A 20,401-nucleotide genomic window follows, 5' to 3' on the forward strand; every position below is an offset into this window, starting at 1 on the left:
CAAAATGGGAAAAAATTTTGCAAATCATTTACTGATAAAGGATTAACATCCAGAACATAGAGAGAAGTTGTAAAAACTCAGCAACAAAAAAACAGAACCTGATTAAAAAATGGGCAAAGGACTTGAATAGACATTTATCCAAGAAGATATACAAATGACCACCAAGCACATGAAAGGATGGTCAACATCACTAATCATTTCAGAAATGAACAGCAGAACTACAAGGTACTTCACATTCATTAGGTAGGCTACTATCAAAAACAAAAAACAGAAAATAACAGGCATTGATGAGCATGCTGAGAAATTGTAACCCTTGTGCACCTTTGGCGGGAATGTAAAATGGTACATCAGCTATGGGAAACAGTATGATTCCTCAAAGAATTAAAAAAGGAATTACTATATGATCCAACAATTCCAATTCTGGGTACATACTCAAAAAAACTGAAAGCAGAGTTTCAAAGAGATTTTTTTTTCTTTTTGCGATACGCGGGCCTCTCACTGTTGTGGCCTCTCCCGTTGCGGAGCACAGGCTCCGGACGCGCAGGCTCAGCGGCCATGGCTCACAGGCCTAGCCATTCCGCGGCATGTGGGATCTTCCCGGACCGGGGCACAAACCCGCGTCCCCTGCATCGGCAGGCGGACTCTCAACCTCTGTGCCACCAGGGAAGCCCTCAAAGAGATATTTTTATGTCTGTGTTCATAGCAGCATTATCCACAACAGCGAAAACGTGTAAGCAACCCAAGTGTACACTGAGGGATGAATGGATAGGCAAAATGTGGTATATACATACAATGGAATAATCTTCAGCCTTAAAAAGGAAGGATATTCTGACACAAACCACGACATGGATGAACCTTGAAGACATTATGCTAAGTGAAATAAGCCAGTCACAAAAAGATAAATGCATTATGATTCCACTTATATAAGACACTTAGAGTGGTCAAAATCACAGAGACAGAAAGTAGAATGTTGGTTACCAGGGGCTGGGAAAAGGGAGGAATGGGGAGTTATTGTTTAATGGGTAGAGTGTTGCAGTTTTACGAGATGAAAAGAGTTATGGAGATGGATGGGGGTGATGGTTGCACAACATTATGAATGTATTTAATACCACTGAACTATACAATTTAAAATGTTAAAGGTGATAAATTTTATGTTATGTGTATTTTATCACATTAAAAAATAATTTTAAAAAATCTGGTAACACATGTAAATCACTCTCCGCAAGATAAAATACAGAAAATCCAAGTACACATTATTTGGGCTCTATTTTCCACAATTACATGTGTAATGTTAACATTTTAGAATTTGCAGCTGATTTACTCATTACATTACATATATTCATCACATTCTAACTGAGGAGTTACTTTTAGATCCAGAAATTATATCCAACATATGAGTTTATCTGAAAAACTTCATCCAAGTATGAAATCATTATTAGAATATAGGATCATAACAGTGTTTTAAATTTAGGTATTATGAATTTTTTGCTTTGTATCAAATATTATATTTTGAAAGATATTAAAGGATAAATAGCATACATATAGTATCAAAAGGCCCTCTGTGGCTAACATCTGTGTGCCTTGTGTGTCACCTTGACAGGCCAGTACATTAAGGTCCTTTTGGGCAGAAATTTTTTATGAGGTTTAACTTGATAATTTTACATTTGTAATGATCACTTTAAAGGTCAATTTTAGGGACAAAGAAGAAAAAATGCTATGTTACAAGCAAGGGACAGAGGCTCAATAACTTTAGAATTCTGCTTTTACTCTCTGTTTTGGGGAAAAAAGGAACGTAGACTATCTACAAAAAAATGAAGGAGAGATATAGTTGAGTTAATGACTATAAAGCATCCCAGGGAATTCCCTGGCGGTCCAGTGGTTGGGACGCCATGCTTTCACTGCTGAGGGCCCAGGTTCCATCCCCGGTAGGGGAATTAGGAAGCCATGTGGTGTGGCCAAAAAAATTTAAAAATAAAAATAAACTAAAGTAAAATAAAATAAAGCATTCCAGATAAGGAAACTAGCAATATACGCCATTATAAGAGAATCAAAGGAAGGGAAAGGTCAACATTAAACCCATAAAATCAATTGTATATTTAACTTTTCTTAAAAAAAAAAAAGTACAGATCAAATGTTTTAAATGCTAAAATTAAATGTCTTATATAATAAAAACTTAAGCCAATATTCAATTTTAACTGTATCCAATTAAGCCAGTATTCAATTTTAAACTTATAATTTGCAAGTAACTATTTCCCAGACCATGAAGTTCTACACCCTCCTTTAAATAAAATACCATTTCAGATCACCTAAACCTGTTTAATTAAATGTAAGGTCCTATATTTCAAAATTAATTGTTTTTTGAAAATGTCATTATAATAAAGTTGGAAGCCTAATTACTTTTTGGTGGAAGTTTTTTATACTGAACACATTATAAATCACATTTTTACTCTACAGGTGCTTCGGATGGAACAAAATTGACGGCAAACTCTCTATACTAAATTACATAGTGAAAAACAGTGATCTGAACCTAAGAGGATGAGTAGTGGCTATCTAGCCCACATCAATAATTTTTTTCCTTCTGACCCTCTATTTTATCTGATTTAGATAGTAAACTATTGAGTGGGTATTATAAGAATGTCTAAGGTATTAAAAGATGAAGGGAGCTAAAGGATAATTACTACCTGAGAGCAGAACATAGAGCTGTAGAGGAGCTCCTTTCCCTTCTCCACCCCATCAGGGCAAAGGATATATATATTATATATTGTGTTTTTTTTTTTTTTTAAAGTAACTCAACATTAACAAAAAGGAAAAAGAGAAAAACATTGTTATAACTAGTTCTTTTCTGACAGATTAACCCAGCATTTTTTACTTTTTTCCCAACTTCTTTCTACTCATTTTTTACTTTTACTGGACCATCCACCATGAGAAACAAATCAATACAAAAAATTCAACCCTCTTGCATAAAATAGGAGCAGGGACATTAAACAGTCATGATATCAGGAGCAAGGAGTAAGGTACCCTACTAATAGTGAAGAGGAGAGCCAGAAAGCCAGTGAATAAGAAAGTAATAGCTCTACAGTCGAGGGTGGCCGGGAATGATGAAATAGCTGTGTATACCTAACAGTCACCTCAACTGGCTCTCAAAGCCTGTGATCTCCAACACCACCCAGGAGAGCTCAGTAGCACAGATATTCCTTGTATCTTTTAACTATGATGCATCCCAATAAGCAATGTTCACAACTGTCCTGGGTCATCAAGCTACATTATGTCCAGTAAGTTCTATTTAAGGGTAACTAAAAGATGCAAGTAAGACTTATCACACAAATTAGTGGGTGACAAATAACAGGAGAGTTACATAATCTCAAAATATTTCTCCATAATATACTTAATAATTACAAAAGAAAAGAACAGTAGCCTCACAGTGGAGAGATCTGGTAGATACCACCTTAACCTTATGTGCCTCTTGATATGATATACTGAGGTCATTGATATTATTGATATTATTACTTCTGAGGTCATCCTGCTCAATACACATAACCTCAATCTGATCATGAGAAAACAACAGACTAGCCCAAATTGACGGGCATCCTATAAAATTACTAGTCTGTACTTTAAAAAATGTCAAGGTCATAAGGAACTGCTTTCAGATTAAAGAAAACTAAAGAGATGTAACTGAATGCAGTTTGTGATCTGAGGTTACTGGGGGGGAGGGGCTGAAACAAAATTGATGGTAAACTCCTCTGCACTGAATTATACAGTGAAAAATAAGTGAGCTGAGCCTAACAGGATGAGTAATAACTATCTAGCCTATATCCACAATTTTTTTCCTCCCCACCCTTTAACTGTTCTTGATGGGTAATTATTAAGTGGATATTACTGAGTGGGTATTACGACATAAGGTTTGTATAAAGGACATTATTGGAAAATATGAAACAAGTCTATGGATGAACTAATAACACTGTATCAATGTTAATTTCCTGATTGTTTCCCCGCTTTTAAAATTTACATATGGAAAAATTTATTATTTTTTGTTGTATAGTTCTGAGTTTTGACAAAAGCATAAAGCTGTGTTAACCACCACAATCAAGATGTAAAGCAGTCCCATCACCTCCCAAACCCCTCTTTCCCCAGTGATCACTGATTTATTGTGTCTCAATAATTTTGTCTTTTCTAAAATGTCATAAAATGAATCATATAGTATGTAATTTTTTGAGTCTTTTTTCACCTAACATAATACATTCATTTGTGAGATTCATTTGTTCATTGTGTTCTTGCATGTATCAGCAGTTCTTTCCTTTTCATTGGCAAGTAGTATCACTGTATGGATGTACCAAAGTTTGTTTAGACATTCAACTTCCTGATTTTGACAATTTGTACTGTCATTTTTTTTTTAATTGAAGCAGTTGATTTACAATGTTTCAGGTGTACAGCAAAGCGATTCAGTGATACATTTATATCTACTCTTTTTTCAGATTCTTTTCTATTATAGGTTATTACAAGATATTCAATATAATTCCCTGTGCTATACAGTAGGTCCTTACTGTTTATCTATTTTATATAAAGTAGTAGTGTTAATCCCAAATTCCAAAGTTATCCCCCCCAGCACCCCCCCACACCTTTCTGCTTTGGTAACCATAAGTTTCTTTTCTATGTCTGTGAGTCTATTTCTGTTTTGTAAATAAGTTCATTTGTATCATTTGTACTGTGGTTACTTAAAAGAACTGTCCTTGGTTTCAGAAAACATACAACAGAAACATTTAGAGGTAAAAGGACATATGTCTGTAACTAACTTTCAAAGAACTCAGAAAATATAAGTAAATGGATGTTAGTATATATATGTGTGTATGTATAGAGATAAAGCAAACACGGTAACATGTTAACATATGGAGAATCTGTGTGAAGAGTATAAAGGGATTCCCTGGTGGTCCAGTGGTTAAGAATCTGCCTTCCAATGCAGGGGACATGGGTTCAATCCCTGGTCAAGGAACTAAGATCCCACATGCTGCAGGGCAACTAAGCCCATGCGCTCCAGAGCCCTCATGCCACAACTAGAGAGCCTGTGTGCTACAACTACTGAGCCCATACGCCACAACTAGAGAGAAGCCCGCACGCGTCAACAAAGAGCCCACATGCCACAACTAAGACCCGATGCAGCCAAATAAATAAATATTTTTGCAAAAAAAAAAAGTATAAGGGGATTTTTGTACTATTCTTTCAACTTTTCTGTAAATCTGTCAAAATAAAAATTAACCAAACAGGTGAAACCTAGAAGAAAATATGTTAAGAAATGGAAAAACAGAAGTTAGATAAATGAAAAATAACTTGAGGGAAAAAATTCCTTCAATAAAAATAAAAGTTATATTCTACCTCTTAACCCTGAGCCAACTAGAAAAACCTGACTGCCCAGAACAACTCATTCACAACACTCAGATGGAACATTTCATTATAGTAAATCATTTGCAGAATGTGTCTGTAAGTCCTGCAGTTAACAACAGTGTATAAATATTAGCATTACATGAAAATATTTCTGTAAAAGATACTATATAACTTGTTACCTTTTATATTAACTTGAATGTTTATCTCTTAACTCAGCATTCACTAGGTTAGAACTTTAAAGGGCAGAATAAAAGCCTCACTGACAACTTTGAATTTAACTTCAAACTGGAAGCATTAGAGTTATAACATCTGCAGACATGCAGATATGGTAACAGAAATTTGGGTAGGAAAAAGTCAAAGTGAAATACCGCTAAAGCGCATGCATTAGATCTCAGGGATGTATTTTGCCTAAAATGTTTCCGGAAGTAACCTGGGGGTGAATAAAAAAAAAAGGAATCACATTTTTTTAAAAAAAACTTAAACTGTCTCAAAATCAACACATTCAAATTTATTTTTTGTTGTTGTGGGTTTTTTTTTTTTTTTTGGCCGCACCCCATGGCATGCAGAACTTCCCAGACCAGGGATCAAACCTGCACCCCCTGGACCACTGGACCACTTAACCACTGGACCACCAGGGAAGTCCAACATATCCAAATTTAAAGCACTCTTTACCATTCCCACCCATTCTAGGCTAGCTCTTTCCTTCTCAACTTTTCTTTCTATCCCAGACCTAAATCCTCAGAGTCAATTTTTTAAAATTAATGAATTTATTTATTTTTGGCTGAGTTGGGTCTTCGTTGCTGCAGTCTGTCTCTAGTTGCGGCGAGTGGCTTCTCATTGCAGTGGTTTCTCTTGTTGCGGAACACAGGTTCTAGGTGCACAGGCTTCAGTAGTTGTGGCATGTGGGCTCAGTAGTTGTGGCTCGTGGGCTCCAGAGCACAGGCTCGGTAGTAGTGTGGCACACGGGCTTAGTTGCTCCGCTGCACGTGGGATCTTCCCGGACCAGGGCTCGAACCCGTGTCCCCTGCACTGGCAGGCAGATTCTTAACCACTGTGCCACCAGGGAAGCCCAGATTAATCTTTCTTAATCACCACTACTGCCGTGGTGGTCTTTTTTCCTCAAAAATTTTTAGTGGCTCTTTGTTTCTATGAAATTAAATATGAAGTTCTAGGCCTGGTTTTCAAGACCTTCCAGAATTTCTGCTACATTGTATCAAGTTACTTCCCTCAATGTACATTTTTCTGCCCTAGTTAAGCAAGTCTCTTCACAGTCTTATAAACATGTGATTTGGTCTTGAAATTTCCATGCTAGAAGGGTCCTTAATGCTAGTCTAGAATTATAAACCAATTATTTAATCGATTTGAGTCCTACCCATTCTTAAAATGTTTCAACTGTCTTCTCTAAGAAACCATACAACTACTCCACCTTATTTTACTGGAAATGCCCTAACATTTTTATTTGGTCCACACAATTTGGCACTTAAATAGATGAATGTTTTGCATGTTACTCTCAACTACCCAATAAGACTGTAAGCTTATTGGGCAGTCTTTGTGGCTCCCTCTACCTCCCAACACATTACATAATACACAGATAATAAGGGCTTAATAAATAATTGGAACCTTACACCCACACCATCCAGCTAGCTTTAAAAATGGTTTTCATGGGGCTTCCCTGGTGGCGCAGTGGTTAAGAATCTGCCTGCCAGGGCTTCCCTGGTGGCGCAGTGGTTGAGAGTCCGCCTGCCGATACAGGGGACACGGGTTCGTGCCCCGGTCCGGGAAGATCCCACATGCCGTGGAGTGGCTGGGCCCGTGAGCCATGGCCACTGAGCCTGCGCGTCCGGAGCCTGTGCTCCACGACGGGAGAGGCCACAACAGTGAGAGGCCTGCGTACCGCACACATACACACAGAATCTGCCTGCCAATGCAGGGGACAAGGGTTCGAGCCCTGGTCCAGGAAGATCCCACATGCTGCAGAGCAACTAAGCCCGTGTGCCATAACTACTGAGCCTGTGCTCTAGAGCCCGCGAGCCACAACTACTGAGCCCACGTGCCACAACTACTGAAGCCCACGTGCCTAGAACCCATGCTCTGCAACAAGAGAAGTCACCGCAATGAGAAGCCCACACACCGCAACGAAGAACCAAAGCAGCCAAAAATAAATAAATTTTTAAAAAAAAGGTTTTCATAGCAGAGAAACTTCAGTGATAGCCCAACTACAGTCCTATCATCCCACCACTTTACTTATTCATTTATTTATTTATTTGGCCATGCCACGTGGGCACGTGGGATCCTGGTTCCCTGACCAGGGATCAAACCTGTGCCCCCTGCATTGAGAGCGTGGAGTCCTAACCACTGGACCACCAGGGAAGTCCCCATCCCAAAACTTTAATGCCAGTATAATTTACAGGAGGAGTTTGCCAGCTCCTGCTCTAAATAAAGTTTCTACAAATAATGTTTTATTGAAAGTTAGCCACCCTTGTTCATTATCTTGTCTGTGGCTGCTTTCACACTACAATGGCAGAGGTGAGTAGTCAGGACAGAGGTCCTATGGCCCACAAAACCTCAAATGTTTATTATCTGGTCCTTTACAAATAAAGTTTGCCAACCCTTCATTAACAAGGAAATGTTCTTCTGTTGATAAGCAAAGCACTCCTAACTTTTCAGATGTTTATGGCGGGAGCAATATTCTCCACAACCTAGTAAGTGGCTTATTTACTGTTTTCAGTTATCTATTCGAACACACAACTCCTGGTGACATGGATAATTAAGAGTTGATTATATAATCAAATAAAAAACTAAACTAATTTACACAGTGATGAAAAGTCAAGCCACTCATAATGACTTATAATAATCTTTGAGTGAGCATCTTGCTCAAGGTTGGATGGTGCAACAGAGCCTGAGCCTGTTTGAATAGACATCTGTTAAAAATAAAATTACCAGCTCTAAAACTAGAAGTAACATTTTCCACCTATGCCACATTCTTCACTGGGAGAATTCAATGGTCTCTGTAACAGGAAAATTGTATCATTTTAGCAAAGCAGGTAAATCGTGGTGAATTAAAATTATGATTTTGAATTACTTGTTCATCATCATGTAAAATGACAACCCATGTGAAGAGAAAAATCTTGAGACCAATTTCCATAGCTAGTTGCAAACATCATAACATGGGCTTGACCTGTAAATTACTAATTGGATTAATATTTTTCCCATTACCTTATTACATGATTTGGAGCTAATTATATCCTCAAAATATGTATGATTTGTAATTTTCAAAAACAAGACCAGGGCTTCCCTTGTGGCACAATGGTTGAGAGTCCGCCTGCCGTTGCAGGGGACACGGGTTCATGCCCCGGTCCGGGAAGATCCCACATGCTGCAGAGCGGCTGGGCCCGTGAGCCATGGCCGCTGAGCCTGCGCGTCCAGAGCCTGTGCTCCACAACGGGAGAGGCCACAACAGTGAGAGGCCCGCGTACCGCAAAAAAACAAACAAGTTCAATTATTCTTCTACAAGGTTAAAAGATGATTTAGCTACATAAATAAAAATCATTCAAACTCTTCAATGAAAATGACAAAACACTGTGTGTGGCAGGGGGGTAGTGTATGCGTTGTGTGTTTAAGCAAATTTTAATTAATTCTTCTAGGATACAATGGAGAAAACTTAGGTCATTTAAGTTCAGAAGCTGACTGAAGAATCCTATTCAAGTACCAGTTTTATTTTAGGGAGGGCCTCAAGTGTCCTCATAAGATAATATTCTCTAGCATGTTTTCATGCAGATTGCTTCTCCAGCACGTTTTGTCATTTGACATATTCTATTAAACCACAGCCACATCAAAGCCTCCCTATACTGCTCACCTTCAACAAGATCCACTAGTTAAACCTTTCAAGAAGTGATATTTTCTAGTAATAACACTAATTCAAGCACAGTGCTAGGAACTGGAGAGAATGGAAAGCACTCTCTGGGACAACCAAACACAGAACTTCATTAGTACTGCCTTACTCCCTTATGACAAAAGTCCAAAAAACGCCAAGTAGGTTTTTCCCTCTGCTACACTGTCCAACACTAATTACAAAACACAGATGCAGCCTTTCTCAAGATGCAAAGGGATTGTGTATATTTGCAAAGAACAACTATTTTTTATGCTTGCAAATTCTTAATCCTGTTTGGAGCTGTCAGTGGGGGTTAATGGAAGCCTTGGATAGGAGAATTCCAATCTGGTTGGCAGATGGATAGGTTGGTTATAGCTGCATAACTATGTCTTGCCTGCAGGCACAATTCAAAACACTGTTAAAGCAATATAAAGTCTCTGTCAAGCTCAACCATTTGGATCAGTGGCAAGGAGAAATAATAATAAAAAGAAGTTGATTTCTGGGCCTTGTACATTTATGCTAGTATGCAGAAGCTGATTAATTGTCATAGTGTACTGGTCTTCTATACCTCAGATTTCTACTTCTGGAGTAGATTTTGCATGCTAATATAATCATTCTCCCTCTTGAGACATTAGCAAATAATCAAATGAAAAACAGGATCATAATTTACTGAGATTCGAGCAATTCTCTATGCAAATTTGACTTGTTATTGCTGCTGCCTCGTTAATCTGAATGCCTTTGACAAACTCCTTTGATTTATGAACTTGTGACAACTCCAATGTGTATATATTTTGCTAGATTGACATTATCATTAAGAGTGGGTGGACTGAGCTCACATGAATGGCTGATTTTATTCGCTGGTGTCTGCTGCTCAACAGCTGAGCATCTCCTCCTCACAAAGCCCCTGAGCGTCAGGCTCTTTCCATCTTCCCATCCATTCATCATCTCGATGTTAATTGGCCCAGGCTTTAAGCAAATTTTCAACACGATTTAAAGGCACGATGACACTGATTACTGACCCTCTGCCATACGGTGCCTATTGATTAACCTGACAGAGATGATGAGCTTGAGGGAAACTAGGTGTGTGGGGACCTCAAGAGGAAAAATATATTGTCTATGCAGGCAAACACTTGTCATTACCCCACAAGCCAGAATTTGCACAGCAGACATTCTTAAAACACACTACTGCTTTAACACCTATAGCTAATGCAAAAAGTGCTTTCTGTATTCAGATATTACAGATATGTCATGTCAAAGTGCATGATACATTCAGTATTTAGAAGAACTCCCCAGATAGATGGCTGCCTTTCAACCAATTATGCTTGTGTTGGCTGATGTATGTATTTTAGGTTAAATGCAAGGAAAGTGCTGGGTGGCCTAGCAATGCTGTATTACATCAGAAAAGAATCAGAACAGGAAAACAAACCTAAAAATAGGTAGAGGAAGGAAGAAAGGAAGGAGTAAAATTGCTGCCATTCCACCACTACTACAATAAGCTGCCATTCTATCACTATTACAATAAGAGGTACTCTTAAAAAGGAAGAGAACCACCTGATTTTACAAATTTTATTTTCTATTCTTTAGATACTGCTACCTGATTCCAACGTCAAACTATTTCTGGCATAGAAATTACCAATAACTGAATATTTTAAAATAAAACTAAATAATACTTAAGTCTAACAAACATTCCCCTTAGATTCTTGCTTGCCAGTTTCCAACAACTGCTGCACAAACTGCTGTACTTAGGGAAATTGTGCAGAATATTTGAAGTTAAGCTTCATGAGAAAACTAAATGCTTCATTATTTGAGAAAAAATATTAAAGTTCATAATGAATAGTTACTGAGCACACACATTAATAACAAACAAAAATATGTTTTAAGATGTGCAAATTTACAAAAGCAAAGTCATGCAGCACACTATCAGGGATCAGACAAAAACCATCTTTAGATAGAGAAGGTTCTTATTTAAAACAAAGCTAACAAAATATGTTCCCTCTGGCCACACACATCACCTTGTTTACTTACGAGTCCTGGGGGGACTGCCAATATACAATTTTAAACACGGAGATTTTGGAGCAGCTCTAACAGTTCTTTCAAAGCTAAAATAATAGAAAACTGAACAACAGCCCGGCTGTAGTCCTATTACAGTGACATGGGCTGTTAATGTAAGAGATCAAATGTTTTTCAAGTCAAACAGCATTGGTTCCTGTTATACTGGAACATGCAGCTTACTCCCTAAAAGCCTGCCTCCTGCTCTTTTAAGATAAACAAGCTCAACTAAGCACTGAGATACTCTGATAAGAAGGATGGAAGAGTCGAACAGCACCAGGGAGTGACAAGGCAATGACATGAAGGAGCAGAGCTGCTTTTGTTAACTTTCAAGTTATAGAATGTATCATAATACAGCATTTTAATATTTCACTATTAAAAACATAGCTAGCATAGGAGGAGAGATTTCTATCAATAAATATGCGGAACAGGAAAAAAAACTAAAATAGTGCTCTGTTTTGTGAACAGGAGAGGTATTATTACACAGCTGTCTGAACACATTCAGCTTTGTGACTTCTTAATCAAAGGTTTGAACATTAACTTAGCAATGACTATAAGTACTATATAAAAGAGCTTGTAATTATGTTAAGATGCTCCACATCAGAAGTGAGAGTCCAATTTAATTCTAAAGGTTTTTTTGACTCTTAAGGCCTGATTTAAAAACAAACAGAAAAACTTCATACCTTGCCTTTTTTTTTCCCTTTTATTCTGCTTAACAACCCAACGCAGTCACCAAACTACATCTATTTATAACAATGTGGCTTAATATTTTTTAAATCCCAGTAGGCTTGCAAAGAGGGCATTTATATACTACTGCGGGTTGTTTGTTTTTTCTTGACAGAACCAAGATGACTATCATTCATTCAGAAAAAAATGTGTTTCATACGTATGCTTTCACTGTTTAAAATACAATGAAAATGCACAGAGTAGCTAAACAAGCACAGTAAAATGAATAAAGGTTCACCAGGAGGATTTGGGATAGAAAGACATACGTAATAAAAAAAACCAATCTCACTTATCACAGTGAACAAAAGTATAAATAGTTTAATTTACTTCTCTTACCTTTAAATCTACATGAATCTAAAATAATTTTTTTTCCTTTTCAAGATAGAACCTTTATGCTTACATGTTTAGGACAGACCCTTTCATGCCACAATTTTCTTTGCTGCCATATTTACACAATATTTCATCCAGTGATCCTATGCATATAGTTCTATGTGAATTAAGAGGCAAACATTTGCTTCTACTAATAAGGACATCTGGTTATTTTTGTAACTCAGAGACATCTGCTTTCAGTAGATCTTTTTGATTTCTCAAAATGGGGTTGAGAACTATAGAACCCTTAGGAGGTATGCCAAAATCCGTTCTCTCTGCAGAATAGTTATTTCTGTCATTCCTGTTCCTGAATTTTTTCTGCTAAATGACTTTCATCACACCTTGGATATCTTCCCTGCTTTAGTGCTCCCATTTTATTACAATTCAACAATATTGAGGAAGAAATTTAGGGCTCCTTTACAGTTGATAAACTTATCCCCAAATCTATCCATTTGGAATGAAAATAAAACCATCTCAAGTAAATAAGTAAATTTGTGGAAATCGGATTGGGTTAGGTTAAGATTTGTATTTCGGTGTATATTTCTATTATGCACTATCCCTTATTTAATCACTCTCCTTCTTCCTTATTATTATTAAGAAATTCTTCTTCTGTGGGCTTATTATCCTGTGGACATTTCCACTAATTATACGAAGTCTTAATGAATTTTCAGGTCTTTAAAATTACAAATACCATCTCCACTCATTTACTTATATAGATTTTTGGTTTCCAAGGGTGAATAACACAGTCCAACACAGGTCTTGAAGGGTATGCCTTAAAGAATAGCAACTTACCGATAAGAAATCAAACATCACACTTTACTTTATGGTCCTTGCTTTCCTCTTAAAGTGCCAACTAGACAAATTATACTCCTTATTCAGGATACTTGAGTTTAAGCTCTAACTTTTGCTTTTAGTGTAAATTCTGCTTTCTCATTTTCTGCTCATCTCCACTACAGATATTTTAAAATACATATATACAGGGCTTCCCTGGCGGCACAGTGGTTGAGAGTCTGCCTGCCGATGCAGGGGACGCGGGTTCGTGCCCCGGTCTGGGAGGATCCCACATGCCGCGGAGCGGCTGGGCCCGTGAGCCATGGCCACTAAGCCTGCGCGTCCGGAGCCTGTGCTCCACAACGGGAGAGGCCACAGCGGTGAGAGGCCCGCGTACCGCAAAAAAAAATAAAAAATATATGTATTTATATATAATGAGGGAAAATATGTTTTTAAACAGAAAACAACTAATATAATTCACACTGACTACATTCTCACAGGTCTCTAAGTAGCCAGATACCAAGGTAGTACTGGCCTAAAGGATTTAAAATTTAAGTGAGAAGGCTTCCATTTCTGAAGGGTCAAAGGTTATAAACATCAATTCATGTCGTCAGTTTTTCATTTGTACCAAACAACAAAATTTTTAAAAAAAGAAAAACAGATCAACTTTGAGTTCTACCAAGAATGGTCTGATAAATTTATTTGGAAAGATAGCTAATTTTACTACCCCAGGGACAAACAACCTTGTAGGGTTGTTGTTGTTAACAATGCTCTTTGATGTGTAAGTAACAAATTTAAAAAGATTTTTTTCTCCAATAGATTATTTTTTCTATAACAATGCAAATGGTCTCTACTTAAAGGATATGTTTGTACATTATTCTAACAAAATTATTTCTCTTAAGCCTGTGGTTTTAAATTATTGGACCACTAGAGAATATGGTAATCTTCCATTTTGCTAAGTATATAGAATTTTGTTTGTACATTTCCAACAAACCCTATAAATAGTTTGATTGTGATGTCATTACTTTTCACGCCATAACTGTTCTTAATCTAAAGAATCACAAGAACCCACATTATTTTCTTTTCTCAGAATTACTCAATAAGTCACTATAATTATAAAAAGCAAAAGTTTCACTATCATTTAGCAGGAGTAAAGAATTTTCTTTAGAAATATTAATGATCCTTTATTGATTAAAGAAAAAAAGGTCAGAAACATTCATCTAAATGTTGCAGAATTATTCCATCTTGGATCAGCATCTCAATTTTAGAGTGGCTGTTTTTAATTAGATAATCATTTAAGCATGATTTCTTTTTATTGAAGTGTAGTTGAGTTACAATGTGTTAGTTTCACATGTAAAGTTATGCAGATATAGCTACATATATATATATATTCTTTTTCAGATTATTTTCCATTATAGGTTATTATAAGATATTATAGTTCCCTGTGCTATACAGTAGATCCTTGTCTATTTTATATATAGTAGTATGTATCTGTTAATCCCAAACTCCTAATTTATCACACCCCCTTTCTGCTTTGGTAACTGTAAGTTTGCTTTCTATATCTGTGAGTCTACTTCTGTTTTGTAAATAAGTTCATCTGCACCATTTTTTTTAGATTCCACATATAAGTATGATTATTTAAGTTTATTTAGTTGAATAAATAATGATTAACCAATTCAGATTGGGCTGATTTAATCAATGATCTCTTTAAAAAAAATCTGTTATTAGTATTGTCAATGCTATTTTGTTGAGTTATGGAATGAAAAAAATCACTAACTTCAGAGTTTGATAATGAATGATTGGTTTGAGAGATATCAAACATTAGTTTTAATACCACAGTACTTGTTCTTTGCAGTACAGAGCCTGTGAATACCATAATGGCCAACTTTGGTATTAAAGTTTGTTTGCCACAATTCCCTCTTGTGGAAACCGATATACCTCGTGCTTCTGCATACAAGGAAGGAACGGTAGACTTCAAAACCAGCTGCCTATCACTGACTGCTGTACAAAGGATATTCTGGGTAGTGGTTGGTAAAGAAAGCACAGCCATTTCTAAATGCCAGTAGCGCCCAGCATCTCCTTTCCTTTTGAGTGGAATAAAGTCTGCAAGCACTGACTGGTGGGTCATTCGACCCACGGGGGCCTGGAAAGCTTTCAAGAATAACAGAGGTCATGTAATTGCCAAAAGAGCATTAGCCACTCAATCATAATGGATAATTAAATGACCTACATGATTCCTGAAATAGCTGCTCTATATTTCGTCTATTACTTGTGTCCCTCAAGATAAGCTACTCCTCTGGTCTGCCTTGACCTGCAAAAGTCCAAAATGCACCTGAAAACTAGCTACATGCTTCTGTTGCTTTGTAAATCCACACCCCCCACACACACAAGTAGTCATGCCCCAGACTATGCTTTCAAGAGGACACACACACAAAAATCAATCTTGTATCCTTCTCCCTATTGTGCTCTCTGGAATACAAATGACTAAAGCAAAGAAAAAAAATTAGTAAATTCCTGGCTTAGATCTTTGGGGGATAAAAGGAAGAAGCATAGAACTACAAAAAAGGAAAGTCATGACAAAAATTTTTTTAAGTTTTGCTCATATGCCTCCAAAGAATTTTACATTGATTATAAAGCTAGTAAGGAATGTTTTGTGGGTAGCAAGTCATTAAAACTCCAGTCGCCTGAATTGCATTTTTGATATGTGGGCTATTAGAATCTTTCCTGGCCTAGATTTTAGTTCATACAGAAAGCAAACTGCTTCTGAACAAAATAAAATATACATGGAACCAACTGTTTTATAATAGCAGTAGCAAAGGGAGCAAGAATCTATATGCTTCACATTTTCATCTCTTTAAATAGTTCGACAATCTCACTATAATATTTGATTAGAAATACAACCAAATAGAAGCCAGCTGCATGAAATGGCAAAAATGTACTGGAGAATATGCTTCTGTAGGAGAAAAAGGTCTGCCTGTGGCCCTAGAGGTAGGGGCATATCAAGCAAACACTGCAGAAAGAGGCAAGAGACAAGTAACCAAAGACAACTCCACAATAATGGCAAGGGACAAGGGATGTGAGGGACAAAAGAGCTCACATTTAGAATACCTTGGAGGCTACTACAATTTTTCTGTTCCACAGGAAATTATGTAGCTTGAGGCTACTGACTACCCTGGTCTCTTACTAGTACATGAATGGCTTATTAAACCTAGAACATATCTGTTTTAGTTAACTTCGGGGCAGGGGGGGTTAGAGGGGGAGAAGAGAACAAAATGTACTTAAATGCTGAATTTTTTCTCCAGGCTGAATGCCTTTCATCCAATAAGACATTCAAAGCAGTGACCCAGCAAATAGATTGAAAAAGCAATCTTCCGTCCCAGTGCCACATTATCATTCCTATTCACTATTCTCCATGAGATATCTCAATCAGCTGTGTGTAAGTGACAACGCAGCCCATTGCTGGGTTAATTAAACATTTGACTTTAACACCCTCCCCATCATTAAGCAAATAAAAACAGATAATTCAAACTGCACTTCATCCTCAGGGTACAAAACACACATGTCAAAATTAAGAGAGTCCAAGGCCTCTGGGGAATTCTGTTGGGGCTATAATCAGTTTAAATCTTATCTGGTTTATCAATTATTCTATTGATTAAACCAAAGTGGTTATACACAACTCCTCTGCCACATGGGATTGATGTCAGCAGAGCAAGAAAATAACTCCAGGAGGTTCCAAACTGATTTAAAAAGAGACCAACAGACAGACCAATAATAGTCGATTATTACATACCAGTGATCCATATACTGAAGAGTTGATTCTTAGTTTCAGGCGGGTGAAGTGAACTGTTTCCAATAACTATATCCCCCTGCTACACCTTAGCACTGGCTTGAGTAAATCCATGTCTTGGAAGATCAACATATTTTCCACTGATTTAAACAGAAGCTAGCATGCTCAGCGGTTGAAATATTTTATAAATACAGACCCTAAACTGTAACAGAGAATTTCAAACAAGGACAACTAAATTTTTTTCTGATCTCACCTGTCTGCACATGACCACGAACATACAGGGATGAAAGGGGACATACCTGAGAATTGATTCTCCTAAAAATATGTTATCACCCAGCTATTACAGTGTCCTAAAACACCAAATTCTTGAAAAACAGAATCTAAGAAATCAGAGACCTTACCACAGATACAGAGTTGTGACTCCTTTTATTAATTCCAAGGGCAAACGTCTTCAAAGCCATTATAACAATGAATGTATAGAGGTGTATCTGCAAACAAAATGTTTTGTCTTTTTTAAAAATTTAATTAATTAATTTATTTACTTTTAGCTGCGTTGGGTCTTTTGTTGCTGCACGTGGGCTTTCTCTAGTTGCAGTGAGCGGGGGCTACTCTTCTTTGTGGTGCATGGTTTTCTCATTGTGGTGGCTTCTGTTGTGGAGCACAGGCTCTAGGTGTGTGGGCTTCAGTAGTTGTGTCACGTGGGTTCAGTAGTTGTGGCTCACGGGCTCTAGAGCACAGGCTCAGTAGTAGTGACACACGGGCTCAGTTGCTCCACGGCATGTGGGATCTTCCCGGACCAGGGCTCGAACCCGTGTCCCCTGCGTTGGCAGGCAGATTCTTAACCACTGCGCCACCAGGGAAGTCCCAAACAAAATGTTGATATCCAAGCCCTAACATATGGAATTCCTATTGAATTTTTTAAAACACAATTTTTGATACTCTCCTGGTCAATTGTGTAATATCCTTCAAATGTCCAAACCCTTATCGACTCAAGGCCATGCCCTACTATATATGAGAAAGGCACCAATAAAGCCTACTAACAAGAAAAGGGGGGGGGGGTTAAAATTACTCCACACCTTATATTTGTGCACTCATAGCTGTGCTCTTCAGAAACAAAATTTGTTCATTGCTAATGTGGGCACACGTGCAACCAACCATAATTTAACTTATCTCCTTCAGATTTTTTGTTTTCAGGCAGACTAAGTAAGAAACCTGCATTAGCATGCTGTATTCTACACTCACCACTAGAAATACTGAGGGTGCTATTTGTAATTGTATTCTTTTTAAGAGGTTTGTTCTCTGCAGCTGTTTTCTGCTTGCAGTGTATTTTGTGTAATCAGCACATCATCATAAATACATTGGCTGTTCCCCTGAGGGCAGCTGTCAGTGTTTAATTTACAGAACAACCTGGCCAATGTGAATTTTAACACTACAGCACTATGGCAAGGAGTTACCACACTCTGTGAAAAACAGGTTTCTATGAATTTTTATATCAAGAGCTGGTCCCAGGACAATTTAAGTTCTAGAAATAGATGGTTTAAAGAAGTACTTTATACCTTGTATGCAGTAGACTCCTTCCCACTCATAGCCTTAGAAGAAACCCTGAAGTAACTACCAAACCACAAGTGGGCACTACAAATTCTGGAGACAACAGGGTTGAAAATCTATGATTTACCAGCAGGAGGCACTGTAATAAATGTTACCCATCTCTTTTTAAAGCTACATGTAAAGCTATCAAAAACATCACTGCTCCCTTAGAAGGTATGTAAAGGCAGAAGGGAAAACCATTTAAGATCACTCTTTTTTGCTGAGATGAGCTATATCTGATACGAAAATAAGTATACTGCTTCCTTAGACCGGCTACTAAGCCAGACCTCTAGCTCAATGAATGGGAAAAATACATGAAACTAATGGTTATTCACAGCAGTAGTCCCTCAAATTATCTACATAGTGCCTGGTACATAAGTTCTTAATAAATGTCTAATAAATAACTATAATCTCCTCGAGGACAGGGTCTGAATCTTAATTTATGCCCAGTACTTTGTACAGTACCTGGCACACAGAAGGTACTCTATACATGAATTAAACTGAGTTGTGGCTAGTTGTGAATGGCAATGTTATTTGTAAAGACTTAAATCTACATGGTATCAAAATACATTTTCTAAATCAGTAAAATGCCCTTGAAAGCAGATATAAAGAGTGCATATCATATATTTTAGTCATTTTAAATTTTTAAATTTATTTTATCTATTTTATTTTTGGCTGCATTGGGTATTCATTGCTGCACAAGGGCTTTCTCTAGTTGCAGTGAGCAGGAGCTACTCTTTGTTGCGGTACGCGGGCTTCTCACTGCAGTGTCTTCTCTTGTTGCGAAGCAAAGGCTCTAGGTGTGCAGGCTTCAGTAGTTGTGGCATTCGGGCTCAGTAGTTGTGGCTCGCAGGCTGTAGAGCGCAAGCTCAGTAGTTGTGGCGCACGGGCATAGTTGCTCCGCAGCTTGTGGGATCTTCCCGGACCAGGGCTTGAACCCGTGTCTCCTGCATTGGCAGGTGGATTCTTAACCACTGCAGCACCAGGGAAGCCCCTGTTTTAGTCCTATTAATCAATGCTATTTGTATAGCTCAGAAACCTAAGTAGCTCAATCCTACAATAAAAACCAAATTAGCCTATAAAATATTGGAACATTAAAACTTACTTTTTATTTTAATAATGAAGACCATATATAAGAGATTGAAACTTATACAAGAAAGGTATCCAGTAGCACTTTTCTACTGTTAAAGTGGTATTACAGGTCCACATACACACTCTATAAATCAAGTGATTATACATGTGTATTTTTCTGTTAAGGGTTATTTTATAAGTTAGAATGCCTAGAGTTATACTGAATCAAAATACAGTTCATGCTTGCTGAGTTGTCCTCAGTGTATTTGCTTTTAAAGTTGTACAGAATTATATTTTCATGATGTTTTACAAAAATCATTAAATTGTGATTAATGGGTTCTTTTTTTTTTAGAAAAGGAAGAATTACGTATTTCACTTCAGAGAATTGCAAACTTGACCAAATTTGTGATAAAGTTAAATTTTAAACAATTAACTAGAGCAGCAGAAATTTGTAAAACTTGCTCTGAGACTGCTATAATTAAAATATTTCTTATAATAATTTAAAAATTTTATATAAGCATAATTATGTATAGTAAAATTTGATAACACCCTTAAATTGACTGACTGACTTTCAGTATTTTGACAATCAGAAAGAAATTTTATTTAAGAACACAAGCCCTATATCATTACTTTCTGTTATGCTAAGAATTTTTAAAAGGTAATTCTGTTTTACATTTATGTCATATGAAAGGCAAAATGAAAAAGAACACGACCCATTGACTCAGTACATTTGGATTTGTTTTCACCAATTATACTGATATTAGAAGTTAGAAGTTTTTAATTCAGTTGAATAT

The 20,401-nt window shown here is 37.2% G+C and overlaps 1 protein-coding gene across 14 annotated transcripts in view; it reads right to left on the reverse strand.

Moving 5' to 3' along the window:
* BTRC (beta-transducin repeat containing E3 ubiquitin protein ligase) overlaps positions 1-20,401 on the reverse strand; it is a 186,815-nt gene that overhangs the window by 89,229 nt on the left and 77,185 nt on the right. For 4 of the 14 annotated variants that reach the window (XM_067709649.1, XM_067709645.1, XM_067709646.1 and 1 more), the window contains exon 3: positions 17,351-17,437. The exons of the other annotated variants lie outside the window; for them this stretch is intronic. In XM_067709649.1, the coding sequence (XP_067565750.1) occupies positions 17,351-17,437 (87 nt within the window). The remainder of the gene's footprint in view (positions 1-17,350; positions 17,438-20,401) is intronic. 14 annotated transcript variants of the gene reach the window in all.

This window comes from Pseudorca crassidens, chromosome 16 (assembly GCF_039906515.1).
Source record: "Pseudorca crassidens isolate mPseCra1 chromosome 16, mPseCra1.hap1, whole genome shotgun sequence".
In the NCBI taxonomy this organism is placed as follows: domain Eukaryota; kingdom Metazoa; phylum Chordata; class Mammalia; order Artiodactyla; family Delphinidae; genus Pseudorca; species Pseudorca crassidens.